The sequence below is a fragment of the Microcaecilia unicolor genome, chromosome 7, assembly GCF_901765095.1.
Source record: "Microcaecilia unicolor chromosome 7, aMicUni1.1, whole genome shotgun sequence".
Classification (NCBI taxonomy): domain Eukaryota; kingdom Metazoa; phylum Chordata; class Amphibia; order Gymnophiona; family Siphonopidae; genus Microcaecilia; species Microcaecilia unicolor.
The window spans coordinates 245,254,654-245,276,579 of record NC_044037.1 but is presented as its reverse complement, the minus strand read 5'-3'; the positions used below and the strand labels follow the sequence as shown (position 1 = coordinate 245,276,579).

The 21,926-nt window shown below is 41.7% G+C and overlaps 1 protein-coding gene across 1 annotated transcript in view; it reads right to left on the bottom strand.

Moving 5' to 3' along the window:
• The window catches only part of CCDC148 (coiled-coil domain containing 148), a 314,748-nt gene that overhangs the window by 177,747 nt on the left and 115,075 nt on the right, over positions 1–21,926 (bottom strand). Inside the window, 4 exon segments of the mRNA XM_030210638.1 lie at positions 1,557–1,738; positions 1,828–1,923; positions 4,574–4,737; positions 4,902–4,984. Of these exon segments, the coding sequence (XP_030066498.1) occupies positions 1,557–1,738; positions 1,828–1,923; positions 4,574–4,737; positions 4,902–4,984 (525 nt within the window).

The following is a 21,926-nucleotide window of genomic DNA, read 5'->3' as shown; positions in this document are numbered from 1 at the left end:
CTGTGTCCAGACAACGGAGGGATTCCATTGGTTCCAGTTGCTTAACCAGTGTGACGTCGTATTCCTTAGTACTCCCAGGCATAAGTGTCAGACCTTAGACCAGTGCTTCCCAAGTCCGGTCCTGGAGTACCCCTTGCCAGTCAGGTTTTCAGGATATCCACAATGAATATGTATGAAAGAGATTTGCATATAACGGAGGCAGTGTATACAAACAGGTTCATGCAAATTCATTGTGGATACCCTGAAAACCTGACTGGCAAGGGGTACTCCAAGACTGGACTTGGGAAACACTGCCTTAGACTTTTGGAGTGAGACAAAATGCTATGCTCCAGGCCCATATTTCATCTTACCATATCTACATGGTAGAATAATTGCATTTCATCTTGGACAAGACCAAAATGAATTTTGTTGCTTGTTGGATGAAAGCAAAGAGTGTGAAAATCATTTGCTCCACTTGGCTAGCAATGCTTTTTGTGTCAAGATCAAGAACAACTGCAAAGGATATTGACAAATGCATGCTCTTATGGCTGTGAGCATCTGGTCTCCATAAGAATATTCAGGAAAGGCTTGCAGATGTGCCATGTAATGTAATCAACAGAAGATTCATAATCCTGCCTTTTCAAGAGAATTGTCTGTACAATGCAAAGTACAAGAAATTCAATAAAAATAACTAAAACTAAGTGGCCTGTTTACTAGCTTGCCAAAGGTTTTGCATGGTATTTTCCCATATTAACTTGCAGTAGCTGCAGAATTTCAGCATTAACTGTTGGGGGCATTCCCAGCATGTTAGTTAACATTGAGAAAAAATGTTTTCACATGTGTTAACTGTATGGCAGATAACATGACACAGCTACACCTTTTTAAGTGGTGTTAACTGCTCGGTTTTATCTGCTGTGTTAATGTGAAATATGATTCCACCCAAACACTTGTAGCAAGGTTGGTGATGGTCCAAAATGGGTAGCTTCTACATGGACTTTGGACACTTGAAGACCTCCTTCTGAAGCACTGTGAGGAAAATCAACAAAGCGATATCAAGAGGGTGTGATTAGAATTTAAATGATGACCCAAGAAGAAAACTGACTGGGAGTTCCTGCAGGAACCCATGGACTACAGTGGCTCCAGTGACAAAAGATAATTAAAACACAGGAAAATGTCAGACATGCCAAAATCCTATCTGAGAACTAGAAGGGACACAAAGAGTTTTCTGAGAAAAAAACTGCTAAAGAAATAAATAAAAAAATTAAAAAACCCCAAACAATAGCTGCAAAGAATCAGTGAGTAGGGGAACACGGCTCTGATTTGAACAAAACAATCATACCACTATGTTTAAAAAGATGAAATGAGACATGCCATGGAGAAATGGAAGCTCAGAAATTGCTATGTACGCCCAGGATGATGTCGACAAAAGTCCAGCAAGGTCATTTTTTGATAATTGCCCTTGTCTTCAGAGAATCAACAATTGCTTTTCTCAGGCAGATTAATAATATAGTATTTTCTAATTAAAAATTACAGAAATTGAAATGTTAGTAACATTTCACACAAAGCCACTTTGTTACCTGTCTAAGCTGATTAACCTTTCATCAATTTCTTGTAGTTTCGATTTATACTCGTGTGTGAGATCATTAAACTTTTCTAAGACTGATGCTTTCAAATCAGGATAGGGGCATTCCAAATTCTGTAGTGTCTGAGGAATTCCATGAGCAAGATGAAAAATCTCTTCAGAAGACGGTATTAATATCTGCAGGAAAAAATAGTTTTAATACCTCATCAAAAGACCAACACTTTTGCAAAATCTTTATATTTGAAAAACCATGTCATTATTCTTACTTTGGTTTCAAATTCTGATAGTTCTTCTTCCAGCTCCAGTTGTTCAAAGTTAAGTCTTGCAATAATTGCTTTTTGTTGTTCCTTGACAAATTCTACCTAATACAAAATATAGAAAAATATAAGGTCTGTTTACTAAGCCACGCTAGCGGCTTCCATGTGGCATTGCCAACACAGCCCATTCAAAGTGAATGGGCTGTGTCAGCACTAGCGCACAGCCAGCCACGCTACTGCACAGGGCCGTGCCGACACGGTAAGTGAGGTAAGCATGGCAGGAGGGCGCCATCCTCTGGGGGGCGCCCCGCCGCACCATGCTTACCTCGCCCTCTTCTCCCCAGATCCTTGTCCTTTTTTTTTTGTTTAAATTTACCTCTCCGGTGCGTGGCAGCGTAGCGTTAGTGAGGAGGCGGCGCTCCCCCGCCCCGACGTGTCAGTCTCTTCCCTTCGCTCGGTTCCGCCTTCTTCTGACGTCAGAAATGACGTCAGAAGAAGGCGGGACCCTGAGCGAAGGGAAGAAGACACGTCAGGGCGGGGGAGCGCAGCCTCCTTCTCACTAACGCTACGCTGCCGCGCGCCGGAGAGGTAAATTTAAACAAAAAGGAAAAGGATCTGGGGAGAAGAGGGCGGGTAGTGTAGCGATCGTTTTCGGGGGGGGGGGCGCCGGCGGGGCCAACTGCAGGGGGGCGCCGGAGACCCTAGGCACGGCCCTGCTACTGCATTAGTAAACCCCAGAGTATGATTTTTTTAAATATTTAGTGATACATGAGTTCAGTTAAATCCTTCTTATATCCCCTTTATGCCCCTGCATATCTCAAGCAGAAAAGGGGTTTTGGCCAGAACACAACTAAGGACCCCTTTTACAAAGGTGCACTAGCATTTTTAGTGTGCGCTAAAAATAAGCGTGCACTAAACGCTAGAGACGCCCATATATTCCTATGGGTGTCTCTAGTGTTTAGTGTATGCTAAAAACGCTAGCATGCCTTTGTAAAAGACCCATATACGAGATAATTTGATTGTCCAGCTCTTTTTTATTTTGAATGGCCTTCATACTTTTACAAAGTATGCAGGTACTTCTATTATAAGCTACCTTAAAATATACATGCTAAAGTGCCCACAGACTTTCAACCTGTTATATTTGTGGGTGGCTAAGAGACAGAACAGTGGGTGTATTTCTAAAAATACCATCCACATGTTGTTTTACTTTCGGAACTACACTAAGCAATGCCTCTTTGTAATCTGTCTTAAAGCACTCTACTGATCGTGGCAAACGGCCCATGTTGGTGCAAATACAGGTATTTTTTAACCACGGTTTTTTCACTAATAATTAAAGCAAAACTACACATATAGTTTAGTTTTGATTATTGTCTCAGGAAAACTCAACCACTGAGATTTGTGCCTGCTTATGCTAAGGACCTTTTCTCCATCAGAGACAATGTGCATAGTTTTAATTATACAAAAACTCTGCATGTTGTTGAGTAGCCTGCCCTCTCCCTGCCACTGAAACACCATTGAAAAATGAGTGCAAGACTACCAAGATTATAGAACATGTATAATTTTCCCACACTGAGGGTAAAATTACCCATGCTGTAAAATATGCGTAATTTTGCTTCATTTGAAATGGGTAATTTTCGAAGCTCCTATTCCCTCCCTCCCTCCCCTCACCCATGCTTTTTTTTCTCCATGAAATGGCTTTGAAAATTGCCTTCCCCATGATAGTCTGTACACACATTTAGCCACTCTGAAGACGGCCAAGATAAAATATTTCTATGCAGGGTGTGAATCAGTCATATAGGAGCCCTTTCGCAAAGTGGCAGTAAACCGAATGTGGGCCTACTGCACGCTAATCTGGAACTACAGCCGGCCCAACGCGGGCACCAGTGGTAGTTCCACCCATTTCCTGTGCTAGGGAAAAGAGGGAGGTAATTCCTAGCACGGTGCTAACCCAGCAGTAATCGGGCAGTACCGCACGCTACCCGGTTACCTCTGGGTTAGTGTGGGAGCCCTTACCGCCACCTCAGTGACCATGCAGTAAGAGCAATCTTATTGCATGGCCATGGCTATTTTCAGGCTTTTTTACCTACTGTGATAGAAAAGGCTGCAGTGCTTGGCAAAAACAGCCCCCACCGCTAATACAGGGCCCTTTTTACCCCAACTTAGTAAAAGAACCCCATACTTGTTAGTTATGAATGCCACAGGACCTAATTCAAATCTTTAAAACGTGTCATTTTATACAAAAGATATATTGAGCTATACAGAGAAACAGAAACAGAGAAATATGATGGCAGATAACAGCCAAATGGCCCATCCAGTCTGCCCATCCACAGCAAACACTATCTCTTCCTTTCTGCCCTCAAACGTCTTCTGTGCCTGGGTGGAATGGGCCTTCAGGCCCTCCTGGGACCATTTTCCTGAGGATTATATAAATCACCTCAACAGCCACTTTAATCCAGCATACTACATAGGATTTAGAGGCCACCTGACCCTTGGTCACTTCCAAATAACAGAGCAGAGATCTGCAGAAATCTATTTTATGAAGCTTCCTAGCTGAATTTGGCTGCCTCCAGTCCAGAAATGCTGGCAGCAACACAATCCTGATTTAGATGAAATGATAAAAATGGGAAGTCTCAGATTACTCACAAAAGAGGTCACTATTGTAGTAATTTTTGTCTTCAATTAAAATAATAAAACAAAATTAGAAGTATAAAAATAATGCATAATGTATTTTTAAAAAGAAGATTACATTACTAACCTGTTTTACTATACTGGCTGGATTAAACTTATGTTTCACTTGGAGCTGATGTTGGGAATGATATTGCAGTTCAAATAGCCTGTGTTTCAAATCCTCCCTTAGCTGCCAGATGCGATGTACAGTATTGGTTTTATGTGTTTCTCGCTCCACTGACAACTGTTGTTCTAATTTCAAGCAAAGAAAGCTTTATTATAAACAATGATATGTATATTATATTATTGTTTATATACATCTACTGAAATGTTTGAGAATATTACCAGTTGAAAAGTTCTAAATTTAGAAAATTACTGGTAAAAATATTGCTTAAAATAATGGCATCAGTTCTCACCAAAGTACTTCATGTCCGAAAAAAACTGGCATTCTGTGCTTTGTTCCTCAAGGAGCATTTCTATTTCAGATTCCAGTTTTCGTCTAAAACGTATAACGTAGTTGTTGGCAAAGCAAATGAACATATATAACAGATTATTACATATATTTGCTTTAATTTGTAAACCACTTAGGGCACCTTTTACTAAGGGTGTCTTTTACTGAGGCATCTCGTGGTAAGCACATAAATCACGTGTTAAAAAATATTTTTTCATTTTTCTGGAAGGGGGCATTTCTGTGCTAATCAGTTACGGGCCCTATTACTTAAGGTTTGCTACACGGCAAGTCGGAACTATCACCAGCCTAACGCAGACACTGGTGGTAGTTCTGCCCCCAGCATGCACCATTTCTGGCAGGCCCAAAAATTATCCATCATTTTTTACCGCCAGGGGTGGTTATCACTGGGTTAGCATGGGAGCCCTTACTGCCACCTCAATGGGTGGCGGTAAGGGCTTCCCCAGAAATGGTCATGAGGCAAGTGTTTCCTTACTGCACAGCCATTTCTTTTTTCAGGCTTTTCCTCCACTGTGGTAAGAGGGGCCTCGGAATGTGGCAAATCAACATGCTGACACTACCGCAAAGCCCCTTTTTCCACAGTTGGTTAAAGGGGCCCTCAGTACATCTACAATGCTGCATGCAAGGACAAAATTCAGTAAATGTCGCTCACATCTTGGCAACAAAAAAATGAGTGCTAAGCATTATTCTATAAACGGTGCTCTGAGTTCAGCGTCATTTATAGAGCAGCACTCAGTGGCAAGATCCATGCCCAATTTGCATTGCAAGGATTTACACCAACTGAAACCTGGTGTAAATCCTCATGCCTAAATTAGGAGCAGATTTCCCATATTCTCAATTACTGCACGCATCTTTAGTGAATGCCCTGACCCACCCATGCCCCTCCTGTGGCCACACCCCCTTTTCACTAGTGTGCTAAAAAATTTACCTGTGCATCTTTATAGAAAAGCGCCTAAGAATATGAGCACATAAATTCTAAATATTGCCAATTATCACCAATAATTGATTGTTCACCCAATTATTGGCTCTAAGTAGCGCATCATTCAATGAAATTGGTTGTGCAAATTTACACGTGCAATTTTGAGTGACACTTATAGAATTTGGGGGTATCTGATTAGTGCGAGATTAGTTCGTGAGCTTTTACCACCTGCGAAATAGATGGCAGTAAGGGCTCACTTGCAAATTTTTGGTAATGTCCGCGGGCTAATGCCAAGATAAGCATGTGGCCATTAATTTAGAAAATGGAAACTCGGCCATTTTCCGTCAGCAGTAAAAAATTAAGGCCACCTTTTACTACAGCTTTGTAAAAGGACCCCTTAATATTTGCTAACAATTAGTGGTACATCAAGCTTGTTAATAAAGATATATGCAAAGTGAAAGAAGGTTTAAAAACTAGCCCCCCCCCCCCCCCCCCTTGATATTCAGCCCATGGTGGTCAGAAAATCTGAAGGTACTGACCACCGTGGGCTGAATTTGACCCAGATATTCAATGCTGGGTCTAATCTGGGTACCAACATTTAACATCTGGGTTATGACTGGCTGCTGGAGCTTATCCAGATGCCAACAAAATTCAGACCAGTACCCGGATAAGTGCCTTGATAAAGTTAGAATAGTCTTTTTGCTCTCCTTATTTTTATCTGGGTACTTACCATATCTCTGCTAACTGGGTAAATCCTTGGACCACCCCAGCAATGTGGTAGGCCACTGAAAATCTAGGCAAATGGCCAGCTCATTACAATTTACCCCTAGATGTTGGATTTATAACATAAAATAATCTGGGCTAGATTGAGGATTGAGAACACCAGTCCAAAAAATAAGTTCTGTATCATTGCAAAAAGCAATTCCTTTAATAGCTGAATTAAAGCTAGGTATCTTACAAAAATAAATCCCTCAGTTGTATACAACACTTTCTCTCTAATACTGAAATTACTTTAAATCACTGACCACTGCATTTAAAGTTTTACCCAGGTATTGAGTGCCAGGAAGTACCTGTATACTAGCACTGACTATCCGGGTATACAGCAGCCACCAGAAGTTGTCTGGGTACTGCTGATATTCAGTACCAGTACCCAGAGTACCCCAAAAAACTATCCAGACAAGTTTGGGCAGCCATATTTGGTCTGCCAAAAGATCCTTCAAGCTATTTTGCTGTCCTAGCCTGTCCGGATCATTATGCAGGATTCAGGACTGGATCTGATAGAATACAGCATTGAGTCGCTGGCATATGCCCTGCTACAGAGCTATTTTTTTTTATTAGAGTTGACCTGGACCTAAGAAGCCCCATCTAGCACATTACAGTGCCTATGGCAGTGGTTCCCAAACCTGTCCTGGGGGCTCCCCAGCCAGTCAGATTTTCAGGATATTCACAATGGGCCAGATTCAGTAAATGGTGCTTAAAAATTGCTGCTGAAAAAAAAAACTGGTGCTCAATGCAATTTTATAATGGACACTCATAGATGAGCACCTGTTACAGAATAGCATTGAGCACTGATTTTGGTACCCAAATTATGTGCAAATCTGTCTCATGCCTATTTGTTATGGGTATTGTGAAAATGTGACTGGCTAGATGTGTCCCAAGGATTGGGTTGAGAACCATTAGTTTTGTTACATTTGTACCCCACGCTTTCCCACTCATGGCAGGCTCAATGCGGCTTACATATTGTATACAGGTACTTATTTGTACCTGGGGCAAAGGAGGGTTAAGTGACTTGCCCAGAGTTACAAGGAGCTGCCTGTACCTGAAGTGGGAATCAAACTCAGTTCCTCAGTTCCCCAGGACCAAAGTCCACCATCCTAACCACTAGGCCAGATCTGTCTCTTTCCTTTTTTGGTGAATTTTAGAATTATATAATAAGTATACACTTGATAAGAAATACAGGAAAGGTAAAGCAAATTCATAATCTATATCAGAAAAAATAAAATTAAACAAAGAAATTTCTCATACAAAACCTGTAACCAAAGTCCATACTATTAGGAGAGGGACAGAGAAACTTACAAGAGGAATTATAAAGAATAAATATTAATTTTATTACTTTTTCTTATTTTAATCATTATAACACTGCAAAGAGCATAGTCTCTGTACAGCAATTAAGCACTGCACAATCCCAATAACCAAAATAATGAGAAAAACTTTCACACAAGAAAACAGAACAGATTGACAATGCTAACAAGTCCCGAATTAAAAAAAAAGGGACAGAAGATAATCTTGAAAAGTAAAAACTAAGAAATAAAAGAAAATAGTCATATATGGAACTATATATGTCACAGCTGTAATCTACAAATGCTGGGATTAGTCTCATCCAGAAGCATGTACAGAAACATTTTTCCAGAAGTAATCTCTGCTGATATGGATCCCCAAAACAAAATAACTAGGACCCTCAAATTTTATGAGGCACTTAACAAGAGAATGATCCACCCACGAATAATATTTCTTGCTTCCACTGAAGAAAGGTTTTACATCTTTCTTGTGTCTGCTTTCAAACATCTGGGAAAATCCAAACATGCTGACCCAAAAATTCACTATATTGTTGACAAAAGTAAAGTCTCAACACTGATTCCTTATCAAACTCAAAACACAAAAGGTAACCAGCAAAGTTCCCCTCTAGAAATCATATTTATTAAGAAAAAGATAACTACTGATGTATCCAGTATTCATAATGGAAAGGTTGTGCTGTTTGGAGAAGACACGGGGTATTTATCCTTAGGAAAATTACCAGCTGAGATGGATTACAAAAACAAACAAACAAACAAACATTTATGTTCTTATATTTTAACAAGGAATTTACAAGGGAATTTTAAAGAAATGACACCCCATTCTGGAGAACTCTGGGCCTCATAATCAGAAATTGCTTCGTCCTCTGAGTAGCCCTACCTACATTAGGAAATACAGATACAGATGTATTATAAATTAAAATGAGCCTATTTTTGAAGTATAATCTTAACACCAAATCACGGTCAAACTCATTGGCAAGTCTTGCAACCAAAGTAGCCAAAATACAAACATTTCTTGGGAAGACCAAATGATTATGGACATCCAAACTGCCAGATAAAAGTAACCTCTAGTTTGCCACATAACTAGTATGAGTTTTAGTGCAAGGAAAACACAAATTGTATATTAAGAACTTTATATATTGCCAAACCGTATATAGTATAGGTGGCTTACAATCATAAATATTCTAAAATAATTAAACAAAAGAAACTCCATTAGATATAGGAAAGACCTAACCAAGCACACCCCAATCAAACCACAACACACAAACACATAACACAAAATTAAGATAAAAACAACCACTCTCAATCTCATTTCACTCGCCTTTTACCTGGCTCTCTGCTGAAAGAAATAAGTCTTCAGTCACTTTTTAAATTCAGGCAAAGATTCAGTAGCACCACTAATATAAACTGCAGTCAATTCCACATCATCGGGGTGGCCCAAGAAAAGGTGCTTGTTCATGATTATGCCCAATGAGCTTCCACAAGCCTGGGCACCCCAATCTACATTGTGACATCGAGTGCAATATTCTCCCAGGAATATATGAAACAGTCAAGGCATTTAAACATGGGGGTGAAGAACTATAATAAGCCCAATGCGTCAGGGTATCAACAGGTAGGTTCAAATTCTCCTCCATGTATTTTCTAACATTCCTTTTGGTGCCTGTTTATACCCAAATTTTCCATAAGTACAAAAGTATTGCCACACTGGGACAGACCAAAGGTCCATCAAGCCCAGCATCTTGTTTCCAACAGTGGCCAATCCAGGTCACAAATACCTGGCAAGATCCCAAAAAAGTTCAATACATTTTATGCTGCTTATCCCAGAAATAAGCAGTGGATTTTCCCCAAGTCAATTTAATAACGGTCTGTGGACTTTTCCTTTAGGAAGGCGTTCAGACCTTTTTTAAACCCTTCTAAGCTAACCGCCTTTAACATTCTGTGGCAATGAATTCCAGAGTTTAATTATACGTTGCTGTTTTCTATATTTTAACCAGCTCCCAATCCACAACAGATCATTGCCTCCTATCCCACGGCTTTTTAATTTTTTCAGGAGTCTCTTATGAGGGACTTTGTCAAAAGCTTTCTGAAAATCTAGATACACTACATCAACCAGCTTACCGTTTTTCTCCATGCCTTAAAAAAAAAAATAGCAAATTAGTGAGGCAATACTTCCCTTGGCTAAATCCATTAAATCATGTTTGTCTATATGTTCAGTAATTTTGTCCTTTATAACAGTTTCTATAATTTTGCCTGGCACTGATGTAAGGCTTACTGGTCTATAATTTCCCAGATCACCCCTGGCCACCTTCCAATCTTCAAGTGCTCTGAATAACAGTGTTACTGGTAAGAAAAAGCAGGTAAGTAGAGGTGTAGTTTAACATGCGTACCACTTTCTCCAACCCCTTTCCAAGGTTGTTTCCCCTGCTGTGTATTCAGTTTACCCTTACCTATTATCATCCTGGTTATTAGTTCCAATCTCACCTTCCAATAAGCAAAATGACAATCCAAAGGGAACTGATATACCACCTTTTCTGTGGTTTTTGCAACTACATTCAAAGATAGTATATACAGGCACTTATTTGTACCTGGGGCAACGGAGGGTTAAGTGACTTGCCCAGACTCACAAGGAGCTGCAGTGGGAATTGATCCCAGTTCTGCAGGATCAAAGTCCACTGCACTAACCACTAGGCTACTCTTCCAGAAAGCTAACCACCTAATTTTTGATGGACATTTTTTGAAGGCTGGACTTTGTTCTGGGATTATAGGTTACTCACCTGCTGCCTCCTTATGCAGGTATGTATGGCTTCTGGTCCCATGTTGGTATATAGGTTTTCCTTCTATCTGGTCAGCCATTAAGATTAAGGAGTGCTGCCTCCTGCCCTGCTATGATATACAAGTTATCATGATAATCATTTCTGTGATATTATACTTGCAGTCTTGATGCTGATGTTTAATTTGCATGATAGCCCTTGGCACCCCTCTTGAGCTGATCACTCCTGTTGCTATCGTGTTCCTCATAACCATGGTCTTTATGTAAATGCTAAGAACATTCCCCCAGATTCTATATATGGCACCCAGATTTGGGCACCCAAATTTGGTGCACTCCTGAGATGCGTGCACAACTTGATTGGCTAACAAGCTCTGAACCATCAACAATTGAGTGCTAACAACCAATTATTGACTTTAATTGGCACTGATTTGGATTTGCACGTGCATCTCACTGCATGCTAGTCTATAACTCTGGGCATCTACATCCCATAGTGTGTATCTCAAAAAGGGGTACAGCCATGAGAGAGGCATGGGCATGTCGTGGTGTTCCAAAAAGGTTGCACGCAATGTTACTGAATAATGGGTCAGCGCTTCCATAACAATATAAGTGTTGCCGTACTGGGACAGACTGAAGGCCCATCAAGCCCAGTATCCTACTTCCAACAGCCAATCTAGGTCACAAATACCTGGCAAAATCCCAAAACAGTACAATACACTTTATGCTGCTTATCCTAGAAAAATGCAACTTGGGTGCCAGCATTTACACCAGGTTTCAGCAGGTATCCAAAGTTAGGGTGCGGGAATGAGCGCTAAGCGTGATTCTATAAAGGGTGCACCCTTTATAAAATTGCGATTAGAGCTGATCTTTTCTTGTGCCATATTTGATTGGCATTTATAGAATCCAGCCCATTATGCTCAAAATCAATTCACATGCAAAATTTGCCAAATTTAAGTTATTTGCACTGACAGATTAAAGTGCAAATTTGAAATGTCTTTGCATGGAGTAGATCTATGGTGTGTCCTCCTGACTTCATACCAGATCTTGAACTTGAACAATGAGATTTATTGCGTGTGCTTCAGGATCAACCTCTATCGGGACAGCATTTGAAATTTCTGATAATATCAGTTTTGCAAATAAGATTCTTTAGTCCACAAACTGACCACTGTTTTTCAGAAAACATTTTAAAGAAATTTTTTTCGCCCCATAATATTTCATTTGTCATAGAACTTTTATTATATGCTTATCTTCTGGCCAACTGTAAATATTGATGTGATAACTACATCATCAAAGAATCTTTATCACACTACATATTTGTTGCATGATCATTTTATAGCTCTATGATAGGACTATTTGTGAGCAAAGATTTATCATTGTACACCCAATCATTTGTTACAGAGAAAATAAAAGGGGTCTTATTATTTTGAAACATGATGTACAACGAGTTCCTAAATCTTGCCGTTCTGCCTTTGGCTGTACTTGTCCATCCTCAAATGTGACCTTGGCTCAGTACAGTTGGAACTTTATCCAGTCTCCTTATCATTTTCCACTTGTATTGTTGATAGGCTCTGTTGTGTTTCCCAGTGTCTCTTATGATTTTGACACCCCTTCTTGTCCTTTCCTGTTCTCTTTCTCCCTCTATTTACTGTGGTTTAACATTGGACTCTGCCCTCCCTCCCCTTCCTCCACAACCTCAGTATTCTCTTGTTCTCCCTCCCACTCTCCCTCTAATACCCCCACTATCAGCACGACCATTGTTCCACTGCTCTTTCTCAGATTTTCACCACTCATCCATAAAATAATACTGTCAGCAATCAGAATCCTAGCAAGCCTATGCACCCTGACTATTGCTTGCTCCTACCATTTATCACAGAATACAGCTTAGGAAACTTGGACCCTGTGAAAATTTTACAAATAGGAGCAGAGTGCTCTCAGGCAATAAAGAAATCATGAGTAGTAGTAGTAGTAGTAGTAGTAAAGACAAACTAATAAGAACAAGGTGTTTAACTTTTTCTATATACCCAGTCAAACAGCTTTCTGAACCCCCACAAGAAAATGTTTGCTTTGCCTCACCAAGGGGCCCTTTTACTAAGCCGCATAAGCGTCTACGTGCCCAACGCGCACCAAAATGGAGTTACCACCTGACTACCACATGGCTTTTGTGGTAGTTTCATTTTTGACGCGCATCCAACACGCACGTCTGAAAAATATGTTTTATTTTCGGGAGCACGTAACGGACACGCACCAAGTGGCATTTGGCGCACATAGGTCATTACCGCCCGGTTACCGCATGAGTCTTTACCACTAGGTCAATGGCTGGGAGTAAGGTCTCAGCCCAAAATGGACGCGGGGCAATTTTCATTTTGCTGCACGTCCATTTTTGGCAAAAAGTTTTAAAAGGCCTTTTATATAGGTGCGCTAAAAAATGGATTGGTGCGCGCCCAAATCCTGCGATATTTGTATCGCAGCAGATACAACATACAATTGATGGTTAGTCTGATACTGTTTTTCTCCCAAGTCCTGTCTCACAGATTTTATCAGTTGCTAATGTTTTCCTTCTTCTTTCCACATCATTTTCTCTCCTTGATGCCATATTCACACATTGCTATAATTGTAATTCTAATTATTGATTACTTCTATATTGTCTATTGATGCATATGATACTACCTACTCTAGAGTTTATTATAATGTTTCATAAGCAAATTTCTTTCCTAAACAATAGTGCTGATTCATTTGTCTAATCTAGATATCTTGCAGCTGTGTTTATACCTTGGATATGTGGTTCATTATTTCTGATTCATGAAAATACTTCTAAGAAACTACAAGATATATTGCAGGTACACCCTTTGGATAACCGTGTGCCAGTTACAGTTCATCCTCCACCAATTTTTACAGTCCATTCATACTGTTTCTGAGCCTTTGTATTTCTTCTGAATTCAGGATATTCTTGCAGCAGTGTGGAAACTCAGTCAGGGCAAAGGTAATGGGAGTTTCAGGCATGCTCCAGGCTATAGCCATGCTCATTCCTGACCATCACTCATTGTCACTGCTATGTGTCTTTATGAAATACTAGCACAAATCCTTTAGGAACAGTGGCTAGATTTAAGTCATGGACACTTATGCCTGTTTGGAAATAGGAATAAAAGTTATTGTGTAAAGTACATACATAAATAATGACTGCCCACTCTTTGCATTACTCCTCCCCTGAGAAAGCCTACTCTAAAGTCGTATACATGAACATGCCTAATCGCACCACTGGTACTTTTACACAAGATAATTTTATAAAAAGCTTTTTATACTAGTGGCATATAGGTGCAAAGATCTTTATGAAATTACCTCCATGTGATACCCCGATTGAGGGTTGTGGGTGGATTTGCAAATTAACCAAGCCAGACACAGTATGTAAATGAGAAAATAACTGGTTTATTATCTAAGCCCTGAAACCTGTTACTTCAAAGGCCAGGAACATAAGCAAAAACCTCTGTGGTTCAGTAAACACAGTATTAAGCCTCTGGCGGCAGGCTCAAACAGTCTGTGGCTGGTGTACTGCCTCGCCCTAAACACAGCTATAAGTTCTCCGTTCTTCTCTTAGTTCCAGGTCTGGCTCCAGCCAGACTTCAAACAATGCTTACAAGTCTAGTCCAATAGCAAAAGTGGCTTACCTCATCCAGGTTCTGGTAGCTTACTTACACATCAGCTAGGGCACCCTTACACTACAGAGTGGCTTCTTTCCTCTGAAGGCCTTTGTACCAGGGCCTACCCCTCTCTCACTGACTCAAGGCATTTAACATCCCACCCCTCTGACTCAGACTCAGACTCAGCCTCAGCCTCGGAAGACTAGTGCCACCTGCTGCAAGGTGGCTGAACTGTATCATCAGTGAGGGAGGGCTCTTTCCTATACCATCCACTCCTTCACACTCCAATATGAATAAGCTATACATTTTACATTAGGGCTAAAATAAGCATATAGATTATCCTTTTATCCCAGAATTCTATATAGCATGACTTAAGTTGCATGCACAAATCCAGTCGTATTTTGGATTTGCACATGCAACTTAATTAGTTAACAAGGCAATCAGCACTGATAATTTCCAATTAACAAGCAATTATTGACAATAATTGGCATTAATTAGAATTTATGTGCAGAACTGTCTATTTCTATAACGTGACGCATGTAAATTGTAAGTCACATAGTGGGGGCGTGGAATGGACGGGTCGTGGGTATTTCTAAAATCTATGTGCATGGTTATAGAATACACCTGGTCCACGTATAATTTAGGTCTCTGTATTTACTTGGCGTAACTGCCTGCAACTAAATTTAGACTCGCAGATGGGTGCTCGGCATATTCTATAAACCACGTGGAAATTTAGGCTTAGTCTATAAAATATACCTAAAGTGTGCTTTATAGAATACGCATGAGGCGTATTTCGTTTTGGTGATGATGTTTTAGGCATCATATATAGAATCTAGCCCTTAGCGGCCCACTCTTGCACCACCTCAAACCCAGTATAAATATATAGAGAGTAGCAATTTAAATGGTCTGATATTATCCATTTATTTTCTGAAAATAAATACACAGATAGGCAAACTAAGGGGCCTTTTACTAAGGCGTGTAGGTACCTATGTGCGTCCAACGCATGCCAAATTGGAACTACCACCCAGCTACCGCTTGCCCTTGGCTGTGAGTCCATTTTTGACACGCGTCCAAAACACACGGTAGAAAATATTTTCTATTTTCTACCGCATGGCACTTACCCGGCGGTAATTGGCAGTTTATGCACACTGGCCACTTACCGCCCGGTTAGCGCGTGAGACCTTACCAGTAAGTCAATGGGTGATGGTAAGGTCTCAGGCAAAAAATGTTCGCACGCTGGTTTTAATTTTGCAGTACGTCCATTTTCAGCCACAAAAAAGAGCCTTTTTTCCAGGCACACTGAAAAAATGACCTGCACGTGTCCAAAACACATGCCTACACCAGCACAGGACACTTTTAGGCGCTTCTTAATAAAAGGGCCCCTAAATGATCACCAATTGCCAGTGAACATATAACTTGCTTTAAATATCAACCTGTTTGTTTCTAAGGTTATCACCTGTTCAAAGTGCATCATCTGGAACAATAAAAAGAAAACAGTGCAGGTCTGCATTTTTGATAATCAATTTCACAGTAGAAAAGTAAAGTTTCCAGCATTCAATGCTATAGCTCCAAATTTGACCTACTATTGTAATTCAAGACATTTTTATTGAATTTTCAAATCCTGTGACAGCATAGCAGGCATTGTCACATCCAAAGAGGATAACTTTAGAAGCAACCCCACATGTAAACAGCAGCATTTACACATATAGATTGGAATACATGTGGAAATGCCATTGTGGAAAGGGGCTATTCTACACATGCGGATGCTGAATAAGTGAAGATGTGAAGGGGGAATGGTTAGAGTAGGGGGAAGGATTGGCTTTGATAAGTCTACAATTCAGATATGGATTCCACATCTCTAGGGAAAAGTATAGACAGCACCATCAGGCCCACGGGTGAAGGGGAGGGGAATATTCCCTGGGCCCAGCCTCCAAGGGGTGCCCAGCCGACAACCAAATGAAGCACCACCAACACAGTAAACAAAAAATGCTACAACCTTTTTGAGGGCACCAAGTGACAAAACATCTGGATAGTTGACAATATTGTTTCTGAATGGTTCATAGTAAAATGAGATTCAATAAAAGGGTTTCATTGCAGGATTAGTAGTCCTTCGCAAGGACAAATGAAATAATAGTACTGAAATCCAGGTAGTCCATGCAGTTTCTTATCAGAGCAGGGGAATTTATATGATTTGCTTTTTTTTTTCTGTTTGCCTTTAACTTTCTTGGAATCACGGCCGTTCTACTGCATCCATCTTTTAGCATGTCACGGTAGTTTGTATTTGATTATTTTGGGATCCTTTTACTAAGCTGTGGTAAAAAGTGGCCTGCGGAAGTGTGGGAGTGTGAAATCGCCACACACCAAGGCCACTCTTTACTGCAAATGGAATTTCCATTATTTTAAATGGAAGTCATAAATGGCCATGCACTAATAAAAATATTGGCATGCAACAATTTACTGCCTAAGCACTTACTGCCACCAATTGTAGAAGGCGGTAAGGGCTCATGTGCTATGCTCATATTAGCCCTCTCATCAAGTAACTTCATTGGCTCCCTATCCGTTTCTGAATACAGTTCAAACTCCTCTTATTGACTTACAAGTTCCTTCACTCTGCGGCTCCTCAGTACCTCTCTATTCTTATCTCTCCCAACTCTCATCTCCAGAACTCCGTTCATTGGGTAAATCTCTCTTATCTGTACCCTTCTGCTCCACTGCCAACTCTAGACTCTGTTCCTTTTATCTTGCTGCACCATACACCTGGAATAGACTTCCCGAGTCAATACATCAAGCTCTATCTTTGGCCGTCTTCAAATCCAGACTAAAAGTCCACCTTTCTGAGGCTGCTTTTAACTCCTATTCACTTGTTTAGTACCCATATCTGTTTTATCATTCTCACCTTAACTAATTACCTTAGCCCTTATTTGTCCTCTTTGTCTGTCTTGATTCTTTGTCTGTCTTGATTCAATTGTAAGCTCTGTCAAGCAGGGACTGTCTCTTACATGTTTAGTGTACAGCGCTGCGTACATCTAGTAACGCTACAGAAATGATAAATAGTAGTAGTAGCAGTAGCAATTGGACAGCACCTGGCGATGGCTGATTACTGCCGGGCATACCTACACATCTGCCCCTGCAAGAGTATTTTCTGGCATGGGAAATGCCACACAGCAAATACAAAACTGCCACAGGGTGCCTGGGTGTGCCCCACAGTAGTGCTGTTTTAGCATGTGCTACCTGCGCTGTAGCCCTACCATGCCTTTGTAAAAGGGCCGCTTTATTAGTTGACTTGACTGTCACCAGTGCTATGTCAAGTCGTTACTTCACTGACCTTTGAGGCTCAGTTCGTCTTTGGATTTCGGAGTGAAATACTGTGCTGTGCTTAGTTTTAAGGGAAAAAAAATTAATTATCAATAGTGTTCTGTGAAGACTTTGAGTTGAATTCCTCTTAATTTAGTCTACAAACTAGTTTATTTCGGGTCCGAAATTGTGCCAAAAAGGTAGTCCTTTTGTATCAGGATGAGCTAGCATTATAAATCAGGATCTGAAAAATGTCAAGCGAAGGAAAACGTAATAAAGAAGCTAGAAAGGGCCAGCAGTCACTTCAAAGCTTAGGATTTTCATTTGCAATAAAGAAGGTTCAGGAAATAAACATGTGCTGCAAGCAGATATAATAACAAAGATGATACTCAGATGCAAGTACATCAACAACTGTACTGGTTAAGAGAAGAAACAGAGGCTCAAGTGTCATTTGAAAGTGCATTACAAAGTCTGGTTGATGAAGGATAAGCTAGGGCTGCTATTTCACTAAATATAAGCATTTGATGCAGAGAGAAGTCTGGCATTTAGAGGAGACAGCCATTTAATTGGAGATCCAAATAATGGAAATGTTCCTTGGCATTCTGGAGTTGTTAAGTTGATATGATTCTCTTCTCGGAAATCACTGCAGGAAAGTGAAAGAATCACAAGAAGCTCATTCTTGGATGCAAGTTCACCATCTATCAGCTGACATATAGAAAGAGTTCATAGACTGCTGTACTGATCATGTTAGGAACAAAGATTCGGCAAAATATTATTCTCTCAGTGTTGATGCCACTCCCGATTCCACAGACAGAACAACTACTTTCATATTAAGATACGTTCTTTTGAAGGAGGAAACTGGATTATATGAAATTAAAGAGAGAGTTCTTGAGCTTGTAGACTGCAATAAAAAGACTGCTCAAGACATTGCAAATCTAATTATTGATGTTTTCTGAAAACACAAAATTCCAACTTCCAAGTGGCAGGGGTTTGACAATGGTGGCAACATGAGTAGAGTTTACAATGGTGCTAAAGCTCACAGTAGGCTGAGTTTCACCCTGTGCTTGCCAGGGAGTCCATGCAGCAGAAAGCAGTCCTCACACTATGACATGTTTCAGAGTTGTCAAAAAGTTATATTCCCTATGAGCTCAAGTTTTCAAAGATGGGAAAAACATCAATGGGTCATTGAATAGAATGTCTGACACCCGTTGGTCTGCAAGGGTTGAAAGCATACATCCTATAGCTTCACATCTGCAAGGTAGTTTGAACGCACTTGAAGAAACAGAAAGTCTAAACATTACAGCTGAGATTAGATTTGAAATTTACAGACTGGAGACATCAGCGTTTATATGCTGATGTACCTGACTACTTCATTACAATATTGAAATTGTAGATGTCAAGAAATACTTTGCTCTCTGAATACGCAAAGAATTTGTGTTGTCCTTCAGCCACAACATGCCACTATGTTGAGAATCGGAACCATGCGTTTTCTGTGGCTGCATCTGTTCTTTGGAATGAGCTTCCCAGTTATTTGTGAGGTTGTGGGAATTTACAACATTTTGTAAAATTATTGAAAACTCATTGTTTTGTTAAGGCTTTTTTAGCAGACTAATTTTTATGTATTGTTTTACCGTGTTACATTTCCCTCTCTAGATATAGTGAATGCTACATACCTGTAAAAGGTATTCTCCGAGGACAGCAGGCTGATTGTTCTCACTGATGGGTGACGTCCACGGCAGCCCCTCCAATCGGAAACTTTACTAGCAAAGGCCTTTGCTAGTCCTCGCGCGCCCATGCGCACCGCGCATGCGCGGCCGTCTTCCCGTCCGAACCGGCTCGTGTTCGTCAGTCCCATATGTAGCAAGACAAAGACAAGGGAAGACACAACTCCAAAGGGGAGGCTGGCGGGTTTGTAAGAACAATCAGCCTGCTGTCCTCGGAGAATACCTTCTACAGGTATGTAGCATTCGCTTTCTCCGAGGACAAGCAGGCTGCTTGTTCTCACTGATGGGGTATCCCTAGCCCCCAGGCTCACTCAAAACAACAAACATGGTCAACTGGGCCTCGCAACGGCGAGGACATAACTGAGATTGACCTAACAACTTATCCAACTAACTGAGGGTGTAGCCTGGAACAGAATAAAACATGGGCCTAGGGGGGTGGAGTTGGATTCTAAACCCCGAACAGATTCTGAAGTACTGACTGCCCGAACCGACTGTCGCGTCAGGTATCCTGCTGCAGGCAGTAATGAGATGTGAATGTGTGGACAGATGACCACGTCGCAGCTTTGTAAATCTCTTCAATAGTGGCTGACTTCAAGTGGGCCACTGACGCAGCCATGGCTCTGACATTGTGAGCCGTGACATGACCCTCAAGAGCCAGCCCAGCCTGGGCGTAAGTGAAGGAAATGCAATCTGCTAGCCAATTGGATATGGTGCGTTTCCCCACAGCCACTCCCCTCCTGTTGGGATCAAAAGAAACAAACAATTGGGCGGACTGTCTGTTGGGCTGTGTCCGCTCCAGATAGAAGGCCAATGCTCTTTTGCAGTCCAATGTGTGCAGCTGACGTTCAGCAGGGCAGGAATGAGGACGGGGAAAGAATGTTGGCAAGACAATTGACTGGTTCAGATGGAACTCCGACACTACCTTCGGCAAGAACTTAGGGTGAGTGCGGAGGACTACTCTGTTATGATGAAATTTGGTGTAAGGGGCCTGGGCTACCAGGGCCTGAAGCTCACTGACCCTACGAGCTGAAGTAACTGCCACCAAGAAAATGACCTTCCAAGTCAAATACTTCAGATGGCAGGAGTTCAGTGGCTCAAAAGGAGGTTTCATCAGCTGGGTGAGAATGACATTAAGATCCCATGACACTGTAGGAGGTTTGACGGGGGGCTTTGACAAAAGCAAACCTCTCATGAAGCGAACAACTAAAGGCTATCCTGAGATCGGCTTACCTTCCACACGGTAATGGTATGCACTGATTGCACTAAGGTGAACCCTTACAGAGTTGGTCTTGAGACCAGACTCAGACAAGTGCAGAAGGTATTCAAGCAGGGTCTGTGTAGGACAAGAGCGAGGATCTAGGGCCTTGCTGTCACACCAGACGGCAAACCTCCTCCATAAAAAGAAGTACCTCCTCTTAGTGGAATCTTTCCTGGAAGCAAGCAAGATACGGGAGACACCCTCTGACAGACCCAAAGAGGCAAAGTCTACGCTCTCAACATCCAGGCCGTGAGAGCCAGAGACCGGAGGTTGGGATGCAGAAGCGCCCCTTCGTCCTGTGTGATGAGGGTCGGAAAACACTCCAATCTCCACGGTTCTTCGGAGGACAACTCCAGAAGAAGAGGGAACCAGATCTGACGCGGCCAAAACGAAGCAATCAGAATCATGGTGCCTCGGTCTTGCTTGAGTTTCAACAAAGTCTTCCCCACCAGAGGTATGGGAGGATAAGCATACAGCAGACCTTCCCCCCAGTCCAGGAGGAAGGCATCCGATGCCAGTCTGCCATGGGCCTGAACTCTGGAACAGAACTGAGGGACTTTGTGGTTGGCTCGAGATGCAAAGAGATCTACCAAGGGGGTGCCCCACACCTGGAAGATCTGGCGCACTACTCTGGAGTTGAGCGACCACTCGTGAGGTTGCATGATCCTGCTCAACCTGTCGGCCAGACTGTTGTTTACGCCTGCCAGATATGTGGCTTGGAGCACCATGCCATGACGACGAGCCCAGAGCCACATGCTGACGGCTTCCTGACACAGGGGGCGAGATCCGGTGCCCCCCTGCTTGTTGATGTAATACATGGCAACCTGGTTGTCTGTCTGAATTTGGATAATTTGGTGGGACAGCCGATCTCTGAAAGCCTTCAGAGCGTTCCAGACCGCTCGTAACTCCAGGAGATTGATCTGCAGATCGCGTTCCTGGAGGGACCAGCTTCCCTGGGTGTGAAGCCCATCGACATGAGCTCCCCACCCCAGGAGAGACACATCCGTAGTCAGCACTTTTTGTGGCTGAGGAATTTGGAAAGGACGTCCCAGAGTCAAATTGGACCAAATCGTCCACCAATACAGGGATTTGAGAAAACTCGTGGACAGGTGGATCACGTCTTCTAGATCCCCAGCAGCCTGAAACCACTGGGAAGCTAGGGTCCATTGAACAGATCGCATGTGAAGGCGGGCCATGGGAGTCACATGAACTGTGGAGGCCATCCTGCTTATAATCGAACGAGAAAAACGCCCAAGTTCCGACCTAAATCGGGAGATGGGCGTTTTTCTCACAAAAACAAATA